Source organism: Pristis pectinata, chromosome 11 (genome assembly GCF_009764475.1).
Source record: "Pristis pectinata isolate sPriPec2 chromosome 11, sPriPec2.1.pri, whole genome shotgun sequence".
NCBI lineage: Eukaryota > Metazoa > Chordata > Chondrichthyes > Rhinopristiformes > Pristidae > Pristis > Pristis pectinata.
The window spans coordinates 34,809,704-34,830,196 of record NC_067415.1 but is presented as its reverse complement, the minus strand read 5'-3'; the positions used below and the strand labels follow the sequence as shown (position 1 = coordinate 34,830,196).

The following is a 20,493-nucleotide window of genomic DNA, read 5'->3' as shown; positions in this document are numbered from 1 at the left end:
AGAGGAGGATGGCTGATGTTGTTCCTTGATTTAAAAAGAGCTGCAAGAACAAGCCAAGGTGCTACAGGCTGGTGAGCTTAACATCAGTGTTACTAGAAGGGATTCTGAGGGACAGGATTTATTTGCATTTGGGAAGACTAGGACTGATTAGGGATAGTCAGCCTGGCTTTGTTCATGGGGGATCATGTCTCACAAATTTGAGTATTTTGAGGACATAACCAAGAGGATTGACGAGGGTAGGGCAGACGTGTTCTACGTGGACTTTAGCAGGGCCTTTGACGAGGTTCTGCATGGTGGGCTGTTCCAGAAGGTTAGAATATTTGGGATCCAGAGTGAGATAGCAAATTGGATACAAAGTTGGTTTGGTTGGTAGGAGGTCAGATGGGTGGCAGTGGAGGTTGCTTTCAGATTGGAGGCCTGCGACCAGTGGTGTGCTGCAGGGACGGTGCTGTAATTGTGCATTGTATCTATTAACTATTTTGGATGAGAATATACAGTAGGTGGCATGATTAGAAGTTTGCAGATGACACCAAAATTGGTATAGTGGACAGTGAAGAAAGTTGTCTAAGGTTACAACAGGATCTAGATCAACTGGGAAAGTGAGCAAGGGAATGGCTGATGGAAATTAACTCAGACAAGTGTTAAGTGATGCATTTTGGCAAATTAAACTGGGACAGGACATACACAGTGAATGACATGGCCATGGGGAGTATTATAGAACATTAAGATATTAGGATACATAGTTCCCAAATAGTGGTGACACAGGTAGACAGTGCTGAATAAAGTGTATGGTTTGCTTGTGTTTATCAGGTGTGCCATTGAGTATAGTAGTTGGAACGTCATGTTACAGTAGTACAAACTGTTGGTTAGGCCCCACTTGAAGTATTGTGTGCAGTTCTGGTTGCCATGCTATTGGAAAGATGTGATTAAGTCAGAAATGGTGCAGAAAAGGTTCACAGGAATGTTACCTGGACTGGAGGGCTATAAGAGTTATAAGGAGAAATTGGATGGGCTGAGACTGTTTACCCCGGAGTGAACAAGGCAGAAGGGTGACCTTATAGAGGTTTATAAAATCATGACGGGTAGAGTGTCTTTTTCCCAGGGTAGGGGAGTCTAAAACTAGAGGACATGAGTTTAAAAGTGAGAGGGGAAAGAATAAAGGGGATCTGAGGGGCAAATTTTTCACATAAAGGTGGTGGTTATATGGAATGAGCTGCCAGAGGAGGTGGTACAGGCGGGTACAATTCCAACATTTAAAAGACATTTGGACAGGTGCAAGTTTAGGAAAGGTTCAGAGGGATATGGGCCAAATGAAGGCAAAAGGGATTAGGTGTCTTGATCGGCATGGATGAGTTGGGCCTCTGAGCCTGTTTCCGTGCTGTATAACTCTATGAATCTAAATATGATTGTGGGAGTACTTCTGTTTCAGACTGTTGCTTGATTAGTCTGTGGGACAACACTCCCAACGTAGATATCCGTTCCCAGATGTTGAGAAAATGACTTTGCAAGGTTGAACTTTATTCAGTTTTTTCTAACTTTTCAAGATTCTGCTTACTAGTTTTAATCATAATTCTTAAAGTAATTGTATAATGTACTTGTGAAAACATAATTTTGTAGTGTGGAAAATCCAAAAAGTGGCAAGTTTTTTAATGAAGAATTGGTCCATACTATTTGCTACAGTTGTCATAATACATTTTAATTTGAGCTTTTTAAAATAAATTTTGAAGTAATGATAATACATTTGGTGCAACAAGGCTGATGTTGTCTGCTTTAGTTTGGAGGTGGCATTCTCACCTCTGAGAGACAGAAGATCAGGGTTCAAACCCTACTCCAGAGACCTGAGTACATTATCTACATTTAAACTTCACGTGAAGTATTTTGAATAAGGTGTTAAAATGACACTTTGCCAGTCCAGATGAAGGGTCTCGACCCGAAATGTCGACTGTCCATTTCCTTCCACAGATGCTGGCTAACCTGCTGAGTTCCTCTAGCAGTTTGTTTTTTGCTCCATGTCTCCCTGTTTGGTGGATGTAAAAGATGACATGCATTGTTTATAGAACAGTAGAGAACTAGTATTGTCGTGGGCAATCTTTATCGTATAATTGATATAAATAAAACGGATGATCTGGTCAGTTTTTCAATGGCGTTTGTGAGAATTTGTTCTATTAGAATTGGATGCTACTTTTCCCTTATTACAACAATTACCACATTTTAAAAAGCGCATAATTACCTGTAATATACTTTGGAGAGACCTGACATCGTGAAAGGTACTACATAAATTACAGTTCCTTTATGAGTTCAATTAATTGGTGAATTTTAATTTAAATCTTATTTGGAGTTTCAGTTCATTTGCAGCTTTTTAATTAAAAATTCATGATAAGCAACTGAATTGACAAGAAATGAAACCAATTACTTGAATGTCATTGTCTGATATTTGATATTTTGCATAGACTGTGATTTAAGTCACTGGCACAGCAGCAAATTAAGAGCTTGGAAGGTGCAGCGAACATTGCTTTCATCAGAATTGAAAATTTATATATGGTTTATTCATCTATAAATCTGCTGGTGTTAGTTATAGTTCATACATTTTTCAAATTTTGAAAGGAAATGTCATAACTCTCTCATCATGGAAAAATCCATCACAAGCAACATTGGAATATTGTATTTTTTTCATGCAAAGGATATGGCCATCACTGTCAGGGCCAGCATTTGATACTCATCCTCATTTGCCCTTGAGAAGGCAGCGGTGAGTTGCCTTCTAGAAATGCTGTAGCCCTTATAGTAAAGCTACTCTCACAGGAGTGAGCAGGGCATTCCATGACTTTGATCCAGCATTAATGAAGGAATGGAATTATGTTTCCATTTCGGAATAGTGTATGACTTGGTGGTCGAAGATGAATCTTTGGTATTTTCCTTCAGTGGTTTTGCACATGATATAAGACAGCCATGATGCATTGCTGGTTGAGGGAATGAATGATTAATGCCTTTGGTAGTATGGAGGCTACAGAAACCTATCCTCTGATCTGTTGTTGAAACAATAATATTTAAGCTTCAGTTTGGTTTCTGGTCAATGATGACTCCCAGAATGTTGATGATAGGGGATTTGGTAATCATGATGCTGTTAGAGTCATAGAGCTTTACAGCACGGAGACAGGCCCTTCAGCCCAACTCATCCATGCTGACCAAGATGTCTATCTGAGCTAGTCCCCTTTGCCTGCATTTGGTCCACGTCCCTCTAAAACTTTTCTATCCACAATACCTATCCAAATGTCTTTTAAACATTGTAACAGTACTTGCTTCTACAACTTCCTCTGGTAGCCCATTCCATATATTCACCTCTCTCTGTGTGGGAAAAGTTACCCCTCAGGTCCCTTTTAAATCTTTTCCCCTCTCACATTAAGTTGATGTCCTCTCATTTTAGAATCCCCTACCTTGGGAAAAAGACTGTGACCATCCATCTTATCTACACCCCTCATGATTTTATGTTAAATGTCAATGGAAATTGGATTGACTCTTGGCTTTGTGTGGTGCAAATGTTGTCTGCCTCTTACTAGTTCTTTGCTGAATGCTGTTGAAGTCTTGCTGCATGCAGGGAAGCCCTACTTCATTAATCTGAGAAGTTGCACTGAATGCAATGAGTGATCAGCAAACATCTTCACTTCTGAATTTATGATAAAGAATGTTAGTGGCAAAACAGGTGAAATATATTCATTGTAGGATGTTGGCTTGAGGAACTCTTTAACAGTGTCCTGGATGCGATGACTTGTTTCACCCACTACAACTATCTTCCTTTATTTGAGGAATGACTCTAGCAAGTCAAGAGTTTCCCACTGATTCCTAATGCTTTTTGTGGTACACTTAGTCAAATGCTGCCTTGATGTTCTGGTCAATTATGCTTAATTTCCAGTTGGAATGCAGTTCTTTTATCCACCTTCACACCAAAGCTGCAGTGAAGTCTAGAGCTGAGTGGCCCTTGCAGAGCACACACTGAGCATCAGTGAGTCAATTATCAGTGAACAAATGCTGCTAAATTGTATTATTGATAAATCTTCCAGTACCAGAGCAATGAAGTCGTTATTGTGCAGAAGGATTGTCCTGATTTTGTGGGTCGGCTCTATCAGAATAATTTTTCAGATAGTCATGTGAATGCTGGTGTCATTGCTGTACTGAAACAGCTTGGCTAGAGCCACAGTTATTTCTGGAATACAAGACTGACTCGAGCCAGAACATCAATGTCCCTAACCTTTGTTCTTTCCTGTGCATTCTGCCTTTTCATGGTGTGAGGTAGAACTGGCTGAAGGCTAGTTACCGTGATGAAGAGTTCTCAGGAAGAGATTAAGGTGCCTTTTGGCTGAATGTGGTTGCAAATCCTCCTAGGTTGTAACTTGCACTCGGGTTCTGGTTACTCCTACTACTGGGAATGGAGATATTTATGGAACCTCCTCATCCTGTTAGTTTAATTGTACATCAGCATTTATGACTGAATGTGATAGAGTTCTCGAACTTGAATCTAATTCGGTGGTTGTGACTTCACCAGGTTGGTCTTTCATGTCTGATGCTGCTCCTTACACATGCCTATGCCTTGATATCAACGACTGAGGAAAATGCTAAGCCATGAGTTTACAGATTGCAGTGGAAAAGAATTCCACTGCTGCTGATTGTAGATGATATCCTGTCGATGTCTAGTTTTGAGCTGTTATGGTTTTTTTCATTCTTGTAATCAAGAATTAACCATGTTGGTGGATCTGCATCAAATTAAAGTATGAAGATACTGAAAACTCAAAGAGGGTGCTAATATGAAACACAGAAGCCAAGAGCAAGTTTAGACATTAGGCAAAAACTTTCCTGTCAATGGTGGATATTTTAAATGGATTTATGAAGAATACAGAATCAATTGGCACTTTTCAAAGGGCACAGGGCACTCAATTGGATATTGATAGCACTATTGATATTTATTTCAGAGAGATGAACTCACCTTTGGTGTGCATTAGAAATAAAGCCAATAGTACGTGATGAAGATGGGAATGGGAAAATATTCCTGAGAGAACTTGGATGGAATTGGTTAGTTGAGCAGAATGCTATTCTGTTGTCCACAAATTTTATGTTCTCCAGGATGTTACATTATTAAGAACATCAGATAAGCCAATTATTATAGGTAAGTCAAAATAACTGTCTCTAACGTTTTCTTAATTTTCCATTATAAGTTCTCCTGTCTCTTGTTTAAATTACTAGTTTTTCTTTTAATCTCTTTCTCTAGAAGATTTTGCAACCTTTTTAGTTTTCCCAGTCTATACAAAAAAAAATTAGGGCCTCTCTCCTTTGAATGCACTTGATTTATACTTTTAAGGACATCCTTTTGCCAGTGTGTTATGAGAAAGGTTCTTTTGGTATCTTAAAGATAAAAGATATCTGGACACACAGTCTTTGTACTTTAAAAGGAGGATTTTATTCACAAAGACCGACGCGGGAACAGAATGTGAAGGAACAAATGCACCCTCACACTAGCGTGACCGCGAAACGTGGGGGGGGAAGTCGCAACGGGTGAAGTGCACACACTCACACACACATGCAACGAACTAGTACAAACTATCAGGGAACGAACAAATACGTTGTCTGGACCCCCCTGAATCGGGACAAACAATGGCTCTACGCTACTGGGAACCTACTCAGGATGCTCCTAGACCCCTGTGGAAGTGCACCCTCTCACCTGTGGTCTCGACCCCAGCAGCAATCGGAAAAGAGAAAGAGAGCCCACATGTACCATCTTTTATAGGGCTGTAGCGGGGTGGAGCCCGCTCAAGTGAAACGAGCCAATGACTCAGGGTCAAGAACAAAAGCGGGTGATGAGCCAGTCCTCAGGTGTACTCTTAATGGGTAGGGCGGAGCTGGCTCCCTGATTGACAGTGGTATAGCTTCCAACCTGATAGGCAATGCTATCATCCGACCATGGGAGTCAGTAGTGTTGTCACGGTCATCTGACCCCTGGTCTTTCATACTACACAGTGTTTACCTTAAACGTGCTTTATCATAGCAGCTGTGCTTTGCATTGTTAAAATTTGGTTCCATACCTAAAATCTCTGCTGTCTGTGTCCCATCCTTTGTTATTAACACAACAGGAATATTTAGTTCCCAACCCTGATGACTCTGGAACCATGTCCTCATGATGGCTGTTAGATCAAACCCATTTAATTCATCTGGTTTGTTGTGATTCCTTGACATATATACTGCCTTCAGCTTCAACTTTTTTCCCCATTTTTCTCTGATATCACCTCACTAATGCTTTATTGCATTTCTGAAGCTATGTACCAAAATTGCAAATCTTCTCCATAGCCTTGACTTTTCTCATACTCCTTCTGAATTTACCCTGTTTTGAATTCTCTGAAACTTTCTTTAGTTGAAACCATTATTGCTGTCTAAATCAATCAATTTACTAGGATTCTGGTTCCATTCTGTTTTAAGTGGAACAAGTCCAAGTGGAACTGCTTCTCTTGTCACCATAACTTGCACTTGTGCCCCCATGAATCAAACCCTTGGACCCTACAATGCTTTCAGCTACGCAGTCAATTTTCCAATTCATTTTTCCCTATGCTAATTTGCATGTGGCTCAGATAACAACCTGGAGATTATTCTACATTTTCATTTGATCCTTGTTCCTCAAAATGTCCAGAATGTCATTCCTAGTTCCGCCAATGTTGGTTGCTTTATCAACCACCAAAATTGGATACTTCCACTCCCAATCCGTTTTCTCCTGTAGTTGCAAGGAGATGATTTTAACCACAGCACTAATCATGCAACATGGTCTTTGTAATTCTGGGTTGTGCCTGCAGAAAACAATATCTTATCATCCTGTCTGTGCTTATCCTTGCAGTTCCTACATGTTTTCCATTTGCTTCCCTTGAGTGGCCTCTTGTACCACAGCAGCATTTTGGGATTAGCCATTTACTCTGCAGACTTCCCCACATCCATACAGGCTCTAAGATCCCTGTACCTGTTGGATAAGGGAAGAAGTCGGAGTTCCTCCAGCATTATACTCGCCTGTTGAACTAGAAATGATCACATACTAGGTTAAGTTCTTTATTGAAGTTCGAAGTTCCTTGAAGATAGAGGCACTTGCAACAGAGGAACAATGCTCTCGACAAACTCTCAGATACTATAGAGCAAACATATCATCTGCAATAGTTAAAAGGAGGAGCTGACTGGCAGGTTGAGGGCAGTCAGAATGGGTTGGAAAAGTAGAGGGACCCAGCACTGCAGAAACTGCAACTGCATAAATAAGCAACCTGCCCACGAGTGGCATCGTGACATCCAGATAATTTTAAGAACCAAACTTCTGTCAGCCTGTGGTCTACCAGCAATGGGCAGAAAGAATTGCAAATGAACAGGAAGAAAAATGCTGACAGACTCTTCTGCTCCACCTGACACCAAAAAGGACAATCTTATACTTACTGCAAGTCAGGTTTCATTGAACAGGGTGGCCATAATTTGTCAGTCCTTGGTTAATATGGTAGGAGGGACCGGATTTACACAAACATACAAAGCACTTGTCTGATTTGACAGATGACCTGATTGCTTGAAAAAAAAGCTTATTGAAATCACTATATGAAGGAATAATGCGGGAACCTAATCTGCTTGGTAAGGGAGGGGGGCAGGGGTGTGGGGCTTGGTTGAAATTTCCCATTGTTTGGTAGACTCGTATGGCATTACTTTAAAAATTGGCACTCTTCTAAACCCTCATATACCCTATTCAAATTCACTACAAGTTTTCCTCTCAGTATCATTTCAATTTTCTTTTAAATACTCTAATTTTAATATTGCCACTAGTTAAGGTGTTGTTGAATCTTTGATCAAGAAGTTTATAAAATAGCTTGTTTACATGTGAATGTTTGAATCTAGTCTTTCATACCTCAGGAGGAATTGAACAGGTTGGATCTCTGATTGCATACAGTTAAACAGCAATTAAATGTTAGTATTCATAGAGATAATTGTGTGCAGAGGATCATGCTGACAGGTTAAAACTGTCACCATTGTCTCATATTACATAAGAAAAATCAATGGAAATCTCTTACTTAGTATTCATTTTAGTCTATTTGTATTCAGAAGCAGATCTGTGCAGATTATTAACCCTTTATTCAAATGTACAGGTTTAAGTTGATAATGAATAATAACATTATGTATCTTTAAGCATGTGCTGTAATAAAACTCAGGCTGAACAGTTCTTATTCTGTTTGCAATAGACATGCTATTGATCATAAAATATCTGTTGAAGTGTGATGACCTTTACATTCTTTTTCCAACAAAATAAGCCTTTTTTTTTGAAAACTGCATTACTAGATTTATAGCTGTTGGAATGTAGCACTGGATGGCTCTACTTTATTTCAGTCATAAAGCCTACATTTCATCATATGTTCCAGGAAAAGTCCAGTTGAAAAGATGAATTCATACTAAGTGTATTTAAATAATTTCATTGTTGAATCCTCAGATTTGAAGTTCATCCTCCTGCACTGATGCTAAACCAGTGGTTCTCAAAACTGTGGGCCATATGCAGCTCAATCTGCTGTGATCTATGCCATATCAGATACCAAATAATTTTAAATAGTTGCATGGGAAGGACATTGTGTGGGGTAGGCAGTATACCACATCGTTGACTGCAACTGAAATCAACTATGGCAAATAGTTTGATAATCATGACACTAAATGTATGATACAGGATACTGAAGTGTGTTAACTGAAACTGAAACTAAATTCATCAACTTTAATGCAACCTAATTTTGGCATCAGTGTTCAACGTATACATGCTACTATGTTGCAAATTTAGCACATGGAGTTAAAGATGAATTTCTACCCCAAGGATTCTGAAGATCCTTTACTAATCTATCAGTTTGTCTAACGCTGTTCAAATTACTGTGAACGCATATATCCATGTCATGAGCAACTTCTGCACAGAATGAGCCTATTAATATATATAAAAGCTGGTCTATTATTTCTCTATATATTTTAAATCAAATGTGTGATTTGAAATAAAAGTCCTTCGCAATCTCATGTGATTTAGTCTTTCATTTTTTTTATTGCATGTTATTGCTATCAAATTCATTTTGTGTTTGACATGCTTCATTCATCTATGTATAAAAGCATGTATCAGGATAATCTAACAAAATTTGTGTGTTTTTTCAGTGTGTTAGGAGCTGTCATTGAGTTGATCATCAGTTAATTCAGCAGATAAATGAAGCACCTCATTTTAGCTTAAGTCTATTTTTGTCACTAATTTAAATTTCACGTTCTAAATGTTGTTTGTTATTCCCGATATTCCTGTTGCCTGCCACTTTAATTCTTCTCCCCCTTCCCACTCTGAACTGTCTGTTTGTTCCTTCTACGCTGTTATAATGGGGCCCAATACAAACTGGAGGAATAACAACTCATCTTCCCTCTGGGCATACTGCAGCCTTCCAGATTCAATATCGAATTCTCCAGATTTTTTTTTAACTTGATCTTTCCATCTGTATCAGAACTGGCCATTTCTGACAATCATCCATCTGTGATTTTGATTCAGTTTTTGTCCCTCCATAGTAAAGCTTGATCTGCTATGCATATGACATAGTCCTACTATTAGCAACATACAACACAGACAAAAAAGGGTAATAAGTCTCTAACTGCCACATTAAGTCATTTGGTCTCACTCTACCTGAGATACTCCCTTTGCCTTTTCTATCTCTCACCACTTCTCTGCTTCTTAAATCTAACCTTTTTTCTTTCTTTCCCATTTCTGACAAAGGGGTTCAGACCTGAACTGTTAACTCTCTTTCTTGTTCCACAGATACAGCCTGACCTGCTGAGCATTTTCTGTTTTTTTTAATTTCAGATTATCTGATTATTAGTACCTTGCTCTTTGTGGGATCTTATTGTATCCAAATTAGCTGCCAAGGTCCCTGACATTACAATTATTTTTATACCTTACCAGTTCTTTTTTGGCTGTTGTGAAAAATAGGGCATTGGACTGTCCAACAGCACATCTGCTCACTTTTTAAAATCATCTTTGTGGTATTTGAGTTTTGCTACTTTGTGATGCAATGACATGAACCTGCCAGCTGAAAGTGCTCTCACTTATTAGGCTAACAAGTGCCAAAGAATCAACCTTCTGATTAGTCACTTGAGTTATTCTTTGATAATCTCAAAACGATTGTGTAGCATAAGCCTGAACAAAAGAAAGAAATTGACAGTAGCAGCATCCCTTTTGCCAGTTAATCATTCATGACCTCCATCCTATCACCTATTGTTCTTTCCTGTTCCCAGCTCTTACATTTGCTAAGTTTTGTTAAAATCAGTTAATCTCTGATGTGTTTCCATTCTGATGAAAGGCAGAGTTTGAAAGATTAACTGCTTCTATTTCCATAATCCTGATCCGTTGATTTATTTCTTGTATTTTCTTTTAATTCATATCTTCAAAATTCACAGTATTTTGTTTCTGCTTTACATTGTGATTGAATTTAATGGTTGTTCAGTAATGAATTATGAGTGCAAAATGTCATCAGTAATCTGGAGGAAAAAAAAATGTAACGTTGGGGCAGAGTAGGAGGAATTGTTCACTGAATACCTAATCTGGGCATATTTGCTGCTGCTGTTCAGTGCCTAATTGATGAACACAAAATTTTTGTAGGAATTATTTTAGTTGTCTTTCTGGACAGCAAGTGTATTTTAGTTCTGATGAAAGGTCGCTGATCCAAAAATTGACTGATTCTCTTTCCACTAATGCTGCTTGACTTGCTAAGCTTTTCCCCCATTTTCTTTTTTATATTGAAGTAAATTTTAGATTGTAAAGACATTTTCAATTTTATTGCAAAACCTTTTCTAATTGTACTTTTTTTTTAATTGCAGGCTGATCAACTGATGTTTGCTTTGCATTTTGTCCGTGGAATGCACCCACATCTCTTCCAAGAAAATGTAAGAAACTAATCTTCTTTATTGGAAGAGTTAATTTAGATGCCATTCTTAATGGCAGTGTGGCAGTGCCCATCACTTGTTAGAATTCAGAAAATTCCGATGGAGAAAATTGACATTTGGCCCATTATGCCTCTATGTAATCTTTTAATGTTCTTCCACCAAGCCCTATAATACATTTTTCTTAATATTATTCTAATTTCCTCCTTTTGGTTGTTCTGGCCCAGTTTTAATAGTGCCAACACATTCTGTGTGTTAATAATCCATGGGTGATGTTGGACTTCAAACTTCTTCTGAATTGTTCTAATTAAATTGATGCCTTTCTGTTTTCCAGTAATCATTTGTGAAAGATCTTTTTAAGCTCTGACCCTCTATATTTCTTTCAAATTTTAAATGTGCTAACTAGATGATCCCTTCATAATCTCTTCTCTAATGTTTAGTTTTTTTCCTCATATCTATGACTCTTGCACCTGAATGAATGTATGCTGAATATTTAATGGATTGGCCAAAGTATATTTAAGTGATCTCTCGGTTGCAGATAACTTTGGCAGCCTAACACAACAAGGCTCCACTGCAAAATTCTCCTTCATGATGTGTTTTTTTAGACACAAACATGAAAGAAGCACAGTCATTTCTTCTAATAGATTTATTATGCTTATGTTAAACAAGTGTTACCTCAAAACTTACTCTAATGGGACACTAATCATCACATGTTTTTGGTTTCTATCTTTATTTTGCTTATTTCATTCCAATTATTTTGTTTACAGTTTATCTTTAATTCCATATGACTTTTGTGGGAAATGTAAGGAATACCTGTGTTAATGCGAGCAAACAGTAGTCAATAAGAATGTTTGGTTCTTTTACTCTAACATTTTGTAACTGACCTTGCTGCTGTTTATGCACTCCAGAGTTATTTTTAGTATTTGAAAATGGTTTATTCTTTTCTGGAAAGTTGTATTTGCTTCATAAATTTGTGTTCCCTATTTGTAAGTTTTTAATATTTATTTTCTAGAAATCATTGTTACTATATAGTGAAAGACCTCAGCAAATGAATTGTAATAAGAGGTCATGGACTAGAACTTTAACTTTGTTTTTCTCTCTCTGCTGTCTGATATCCTGAAGATTTTAAGCATTCTCTGTTTTTGTTTCAGATTTTCAGTATCTGCAAATTTTTGCTGTTTAAGTAATATTTACCAAGTACGCTGAAAATATAATAAACAGAAAATGCTAGAAATATTCAGCAGGGCAGAGAGCATTTATAGAGAGAATAGAAAGTTAATGTTATGACATTTCTTATGAAAGGTTACTAATCTGATTGTTAACTCTGTTTCTCGTTTTATAGATGCTGCCTGACATATGGAGAATAAACAGCATTTTGTTTCTTTCAGATTTCCAGCCACTGCAGTATTTTGCTTTTGTATTTCAACTACACATGAATCTTTATAACACTGCCAAGCTTTGCAAAGAAAAATGCGAAAAAATTGCAGTTCATTACTTTTTATATTAAAAGGGAAATAAAACACATAGAATGCATAATTGAATGTTTAAATACCTTTTTTAGGAATGGGATGCGTTTACTGGTTTGATTGTCGGAGATATGGTTCGGAAAACGGTAAGCCTTTATTAAATTGTGGGTGCCTTTGACCTTATTTTTGATTTTGTTCATGCAATAGCTTTTATTTTGGCTGAGAATTGTAGGAGATGCACCAACTGAGCACTCCATCCAGCCATCTGATATCACAGTTTGGGAAAGATTTTAAAGCTTTCCATCCAGTGGAAATGAGTTTAAGGGCTTGGTCTGATCATATAAGATGTACTATGTACATGAGAAGTTAAATGCTAGTAATTTCCAACATATTTCCTGGATGTGACAGCCTGAGACCCAAGTGTCCAATTGAGGTGAGGGGAGAGATGGCTGATGCATTTATTGTGGTGTTCTAAACTGCCTTTGACCTGGCACTATCCCAGCAAATTGAAAGATGGCAAATATAACACCACTATTCAAGAAAGTAAAGAGAGGAAAAATAGGACGACAATTACCCTGAGATTAGTTATCAGCAAACTGCTGGAACACATTATTAAAGGAATAGTAACAGGGCAGTGAGATAATTATAATGTGGTAGGTTAAGTCAACATCATTTTTAATGTAAGAACACAGAAAAAAAAGCAGGAGTAGGCCATTTGGCTCTTTGAGTCTGCTTTGCCATCTATAAGGTCATGGCTGATCCTGTGTCTCAAGTCCCCTGTCCTGACTGATCCTCATACCCTCCAAATCCCATTGTGTCCAAAAATCTCAGGTTTAAATGAGTAACTGTTATCCTGAGAATGTGTCATTTAGTTTTAGGCTCTCCAGCCAGGGGACACAACCTCTTGGCATCTACCTGGTACACAGGGAGGAAAGTAACTGATGGTATCGTTATGTAAATTTCTCACTGGTATGGTTGTATTGCAAACATGGCATTGACCATCTTCTTACTGATACACTATACTGGCCCATGCTGACTTGTTTTCATTTCTGCCTGTCAACCTCTCTCAGAACCTCATATGTGTCAATGAGATTGCATTCTTCTAAACTCTGTTAAATGTAGGAAAGTTATTACATGATTTCTCCTCATTCCAAGAATCCAACTTGTAAATCCATGTTGCATTGACATAGCTGCCATCCTACTTTAGCACTGGATGCTAAAACTGCACACAATGCTCCAAATGAAGTTTCACCAGAGACTTGTGGAATCTTACCAAGACTTACTTACCTTTTGTACTCAGCCCCCTTACAAAGAAGACCAGCATGTTATTTGCTTTCCAAACTGTTCAAGAGCACTCTATACTGTGTACGAAATTCTCTCTTTAAAGATATCCCGAGTTTTCACATTCCCATGTCCTATTTTATACTACTACTGCCATCTTCAAGTCTACTCATCTGACCTATCCACTTCGTAGGTTCCTTCCGACCTCATGGTTCACTTTCTCAACAAGCTTTCGTCATCTTTGGATACGTTACACTGCCTTTTCCCTATATCAATAGTATAAATAATGAAGAGCTGAGAGATACTGATCACTGTGACACTTCGTTAGTAACAAGCTGTCAATTTGTTAGTAATAATCTGTCAAAAAGGGAAATTCTGTTTTACAAATTTAATAGAGTTACTCGCAGAAATAACTAGGAGAGTGGACAGGGTAGAGAGTAGACAGTGGCTGAAGTAAATGTAGAATTTCAAAAGGCACATGTTAAGTGAAGGAAAAAATAGTAAAGGTATTAGCAGGGGGTCAATTTTTTTCATATGTAAGACAACATGGAAAGGTACGTGCTTGCTGCTTGTAGCTAATGAAGTTAAACATAAGAACATAAGAAATGGGAGCAGGAGCAGGCCATCTAGCCCATCGAGGCTGCTCCGCCATTCAATAAGATCATAAACTGCACGCAGTACTCCAGGTGCGGCCTCACCAGTGCCCTGTACGGTTGCAGCATAACCTCCCTGCTCTTAAATTCAATCCCTCTAGCAATGAAGGCCAACATTCCATTTGCCGCCTTGATAACCTGTTGCCCCTGCAAACTAACCTTTTGCGATTCATGCACAAGTACTTCCGAGTCCCTTTGCCCAACGGCAGCTGAAATCTTTCACTATTTTTAAATAATAATCTGATCTTCTATTTTTCCTTCCAAAGTGGATGACCTTGCATTTACCAAAATTGTACTCCATCTGCCAGACCCTTGCCCACACACTTAACCTATCTATATCTATCTGCAGACTCTCTGCATCATCTGCACAATTTGATTTTCCACTCAATTTAACGTCATAAGCAAACTTGGATACGGTACATTAGGTCCCCTCTTTCAAATCGTTCATGTATGTCGTGAACAGTTGTGGGCCCAGCACCGACCCCTGCGTTCAACACCATCATCCCCTCAGTACTGTTCAACAAGCTTCAAAACCTGGGCCTCTGCACCTCCCTCTGCAACTGGATCCTCGACTTCCTTATCAGGAGACCACAGTCAGTGCAGATTGGTAGTAACGTCTTCTCCTCCTCACTGACAATCAACACAGGTGCACCTCAAGGATGCATGCTTAGCCCACTGCTCCACTCTCCCTACACTCATGACTGTGTGGCTAAGCACAGCTTAGACACCAGCTATAAATTTGCCAATGACACCACTGTTGTTGGCAGAATCTCAGATGGCAATAAGGAGGTATACAGGAGTGAGATAGATTGGCTGGTTGACTGATGTCTCAACAACAACCTCGCACTCAACATCAGCAAGACCAAGGAATTGATTGTGGACTTCAGGAAGAGGAAGTCAAGAGAACACACACCAGTCCTCATTGAGGGGTCAGCGGTGGAAAGGGTGAGCAGCTTTAAGTTCCTGGACATCAACATCTCTGAGGATCTATCCTGGGCTCAACACTTGATGTAATCACAAAGAAGGCACGCCAACAATTCTACTTCATTAGGAGTTTGAGGAGATTTGGTACGTCACCAAAGACTCTTGCAAATTTCTACAGATGTATGGTGGAGAGCATTCTGACTGGTTGCATCACAGCCTGGTATGGAGGCTCTAATGTGCAGGATTGAAAGAGGCTGCAGAGGATCGTAGACTCTGCCAGCTCCATCGGGGCACAACCCTTCCCACCATCGAGGACATCTTCAAGAGGCGGTACCTCAAGAAGGCAGCATCCATCATTAAGGATCCTCATCACCCAGGACATGGCCTCCTCGCGTTACTACCATCGGGGAAGAGGTACAGGAGCCTGAAGACCCACACTCAATGATTCAGGAACAGCTTCTTCCCCTCTGCCATCAGATTTCTGAACAGTCCATGAACCCATGAATACTACCTCGTTATTTGTCTTTTGCACTATTTATTTATTTCTGTAACTTACAGTCATTTTTATGTCTTTATGTCTTGCACTGTACTGCTGCCACAAAACAACAAATTTCACGATATATATCAGTGATAATAAACCTGATTCTGATTCTGACCCCTGCAGCACTCTGCTCTCCACTGATCGCCAACCAGAGAAACACCCATTTATCCCAACCCTCTGGCTTCTATTGGTTAACTAATCCTCTATCCCTGCTAATACATTACCCCCAACCCCATGCGTCCTTATCTTATGGATAAGTCTTTTATGCGAATGCCTTCTGGAAATTCAAGCATACAACATCCACCTGTTCCTCTCTATCCACTGTACTCATTATATCCTCAAAGAACTCCAGTAAGTTTGTCAAACAGGACGTGCCCTTCCTGAATCCATGCTGTGTCTGCTTGATGGAACCACTTCTATGCAGGTGTCTTGCTATTTTGAGGATGTAATGAGTGCAGTGGATAGAGGGGAACAGATGGGTGCTGTACACTTGGATTTCCAGAAGGCGTTTGATAAGGTGCCGCAGATGTTAAGCTAACTGGCCTATAGTTACTTGCCTTTTGCCTACAATTTTTAAATGTGGTGTGACATTCGCTACCTTCCAGTCCACTGGGACCTGCCCAGAGTCCAGAGAATTTTGGTAAATTATCACAAACACATCTACTATACCTTCCGCCATTTCTTTCAGTACCCTGGGATGCATCCCAACAGGACCAGGGGACTTGTCTGCCTTTAGACCCACTAGTTTGTTTATCACTACCTCTTTTGTGACAGCGATTGTATTGGTGTCCTCACCTCCCGTCACATCCATAACATCTCTCTTTGGCATGTTAGACATGTCCTCCATTGTGAAGACCGACACAAAATAGTCCTTCAAAACTTCGGCCATTTCCACATTACCCAATATTAATGCTCCCTTCTCATCTTCCTTTGAGGGTCTGAAGTAAGAGAAAACAGGATGATGGAACAGAGGTAGAAAGGACAGTTCGATTATCTGCTAAAAAAGAGAGGGATGGATTGAGGCACAGCTTGGCTCCTGCTAGACTGCATTTTGAGAAAAGTGTATGGTCAGAATTAACCCCTTGATATTATGAAAGGGTGTGTAACTGAGATGATTACTGGGAGGAATGTGAGAGCACAGATAGCCAGTTCGTTCTTGGTACGTGACCTTGTCATGGCTGAACAGAGCATGCCTCCCCCCCCCCAATACAGGACCCTCCGGCCCTGGAGGTGGGGTTGCAGGTACAGGGTGATCACACAGGGCTCATGATGTCAGAAACTCATCTTGATTGGCTCTGTGCCAATAAGAGAATGTTTGTATATTGGGTGAAGATGTTTATACATGACTCTGCCATGCTTTCTACAATCAGTGAGAGTGTGGTGCTCACTTCAAGATGAACAGACCCTCTCCCTCCAGTAGGCATAACATTGATTGAAGTAAATGCATTTCTGCTTGACCTGAGAGCAGATGTGAGTAACTCTTTGTTCCTCAAAAGTAAGACAATAAAATAAAGACTTGGGATTGTGGGTAACATATTAGCATTGATATGAAATTGCTGAAAGGATAGAAAAGGCCAAACAGCAGGCTGTAAGTGGTGGAAAATTTTGAAAAGTTGGAATGTTGAGGAAGTGGTTGAAAGTAGAAAGTGTGAATCAGATGCAACAAAGCTACCACTGGCAAGAGATTTTAGTGATGGCGTAGAAAATTTACAGATGTATAAATACAGCCATTGAAGTTGAAAATGGAAAAGAACTGACAATAAATTGCATCCACAGGAAGCAATGTTTATAGACCAGAGTGCAGGCAAGGTTTTCAAATATTGTAGGAAATTATTCACATTTGTATTTTTATACAAAACAAAATGCCCAGAAAATCTGCGCTGGTTGTAATTCCTTCTTTTATGGCAGTATATACATGCTGCTGAGATTAGCATTACTCCTCTGAAGTTCATTTACAAGGTCTGCAGGAGGGCATTGGCATTCAGGCCTCTAGCGATGTGGGGACATAATTGCAATCTGACCTGATGCAGGAGTGGAAAGCCCATTCATTTCATTGACCATTCTCAGCCTGGAGAATGGGGAAGGCATATTACTGTCACTTTAATATTTTTAGCATTTTAAATGTTTTAATTGAATTTACTTTTATTATTTTTGTTAATTTTTTCCAATTTGTCATATTACTTGTAATAGCTTTTAAATGTCCCTGAAAGACATTCATAAACTTCAAAAAATGTCACATGGCCTTTGACTAGAGATAAAGCTCTGCCCCAACTTTGGCTACTGTTAAAGGCTGTCAGGCAATCCAGAGAGCTCATCACCTGACTCCTGGGCAAGCAGGGTCAGTGATATTAGCCTTCAACATCCAACTCGGGCAGGAACCGAGGGCAGCTGACCGGTTTCCATATGACCTAACCCATTGCAATAGAATAAGTTAAGATCTGACCTTGTAGGGATTTTCAAGATGAGAGGTTTTGATAGAGTAAGCAAAGAAAAAATATTCCTGAGGGTGAGTGGTTCATTAACTAGATCACAGTTTTAAGCTCTGAAGGGTAGATGGAGTCATTGAGTGCTACGGCACAGAAACGGGCTCTATAGTGCACTGAGTCAGCTTTGACCCTCAAGCATTTATTTTTATACTAATGCTACCCTAACCTATTTTATCTTCCCCACATTCTGATTAACTGGAGATGTCTAGAAATGTTTCATTCATTTGGATTGCTCTTCCTGAAAAGATGGTGGAAGATGATTTCATAAATAATTTCAGAAGTGGATGGGCCAGGTATTTGAGGGTGAAACAATTACAGAGCTGCAGACAAAAAGTGGTGTGGGAATATATGTGATTGCAGTTTTGAAAAAGCTAACAAAAGCACAATGGGCTGAATGGCCTCCATCAGTGCTCTACATTTCTATGATTATTCATTGTTTTTAATATTCTTGTATGACTGTGACACTTGATTGTTCCTTATTTTAGGATAATCAAAAATCCAGACGTGAATCAATTCCATCTTGGATTGATCAAGAGAGGGTGGCAGCAATCACACTCTTAAAGGTACAATTTAAAATTCAATTTTGAGGAATCTGATTACACTTGAGTGATTTAATGCAAAGTTATAATCCTAAACCTTCAAAACTTGTCTTAAACTCATGTTGTAGTTAGAAAACTAATTTTAATTGACATCTGTGTGATCACACCATTTTGTAGATCTTTACCTCTTTGTCTAATAATTGAGAATTAATTGTTAGCAGTTGATGTTCTGAATGATAATAAGATATTTTTTGAACTGCATTAACATTCTTGAGTGTTTCTTTGTGGTTTTCAAACATTTGAAGGTTTCTTGTGAAGATTAAACAATGTAACTTAGCCCCAAATTGTGTAAAGTTCTTTTGTGTGAAGATTACATTTCCTCCCATTTCTCTTTTTGATTTAGTTTTATTGGCTGTAACATTCAGCCCAATATAACCACTTTAACACCAGTTGTGAAACAGGAGGAAAAGGTTAGCCTGACCTTGGAATGTTTTAAGTAGCCAACTAATTATTATGTTAAGGTATTCAACATTTGTTGCATCTTACTAGAGCAAATTTATTTATATTTCTGACAAGTAAGCAAGTTGTTTTCAGTGCTTCTTGATGATTCAGTAGATTTAGCCATGGAGTAGCTGAGCTTTGCAAATAAAAATACTTAACCCTGAGTCTGTGCTGAGTTAGTTGATTTAGCAGACTGGCAGTAGTGCTGCAATCAGTCTGTGCACCTGGGAGAGAGAAGGGGGATTTCACTCTGATTCTGGTTCTGAATTGATTCTGCTTCTGATCGGTATCTTGCTAACTCTTTTGAGGAAATGTGCATATGGTTTGGACAGGGCTACAATAGCTCTAATTTTTGAAAGTCCTGCCAACCTTCACCACCATAGTTCATACAAAACAATGAAAAGAAAGATTACCATTTATACAACATTGTTTCTCTAAGGGTTGGTGCATCATAATTTAACTACACACAAAAAAAGAAATTTATGTTACGTTCATTCATACTACATCCGGAACAAGAGAAACGGGCTATATTGCATGCAACACAGAAACTATCCTTGTGCCACTCTCCTACTTTCACATTTGCAGGAAGAAGATAATCTCAGCAACTGTCTGTGCTTTGTTTTTTTTCAAAGCCTTGAAATTTGCAAATGTGCAGGATTAGCTTCCTGTTATCGATCAATCACTACTCATAGATTGGAAGTACCTATATAATGAGTCTTATTTGATTAACGTAACCTGCAGGAAGAGTCTCTGCTGAGAGTCTCTCAGATTTTTAGAGTACATCAATTTTTGTACACAGTTGAGGCATAGGCAATGATTGAAAGCTCATTGACAACGATGTACGGGTAGTGCTGGCAGACTGGTGACTACTGTAGGCCAGGACAGGAGATCTTTTTTCTCTTCAGTGGCTATAGGCTCCCACATTTTGGCTATCTTGTGACTTATAGTTTACGTCTAACTAGTGTCCCTTCATCCTTCTAATTTTCAAGCCAATAACAATTTACATTATTATACCAAATGTGCTTACAAGGTCATTCCCAGGTAACAAACAGGTTCCGTTTTTTTACAGATATCCATTAGTCAATTTTGTCCATAAGTCGGAAAATACACAATGATCACTCAATATGGTTGCCATACCTCCACAGTATTGTAATGAATGACATCACACAC

The 20,493-nt window shown here is 38.9% G+C and overlaps 1 protein-coding gene across 3 annotated transcripts in view; it reads left to right on the top strand.

The window, feature by feature from the left end:
* LOC127576305 (cytoplasmic dynein 2 heavy chain 1) overlaps positions 1-20,493 on the top strand; it is a 380,433-nt gene that overhangs the window by 212,094 nt on the left and 147,846 nt on the right. For all 3 annotated transcript variants that reach the window (XM_052026810.1, XM_052026809.1, XM_052026811.1), the window contains 3 exons: positions 10,870-10,935; positions 12,494-12,544; positions 18,769-18,846. In XM_052026810.1, coding sequence (XP_051882770.1) covers positions 10,870-10,935; positions 12,494-12,544; positions 18,769-18,846 — 195 coding nt within the window. The remainder of the gene's footprint in view (positions 1-10,869; positions 10,936-12,493; positions 12,545-18,768; positions 18,847-20,493) is intronic.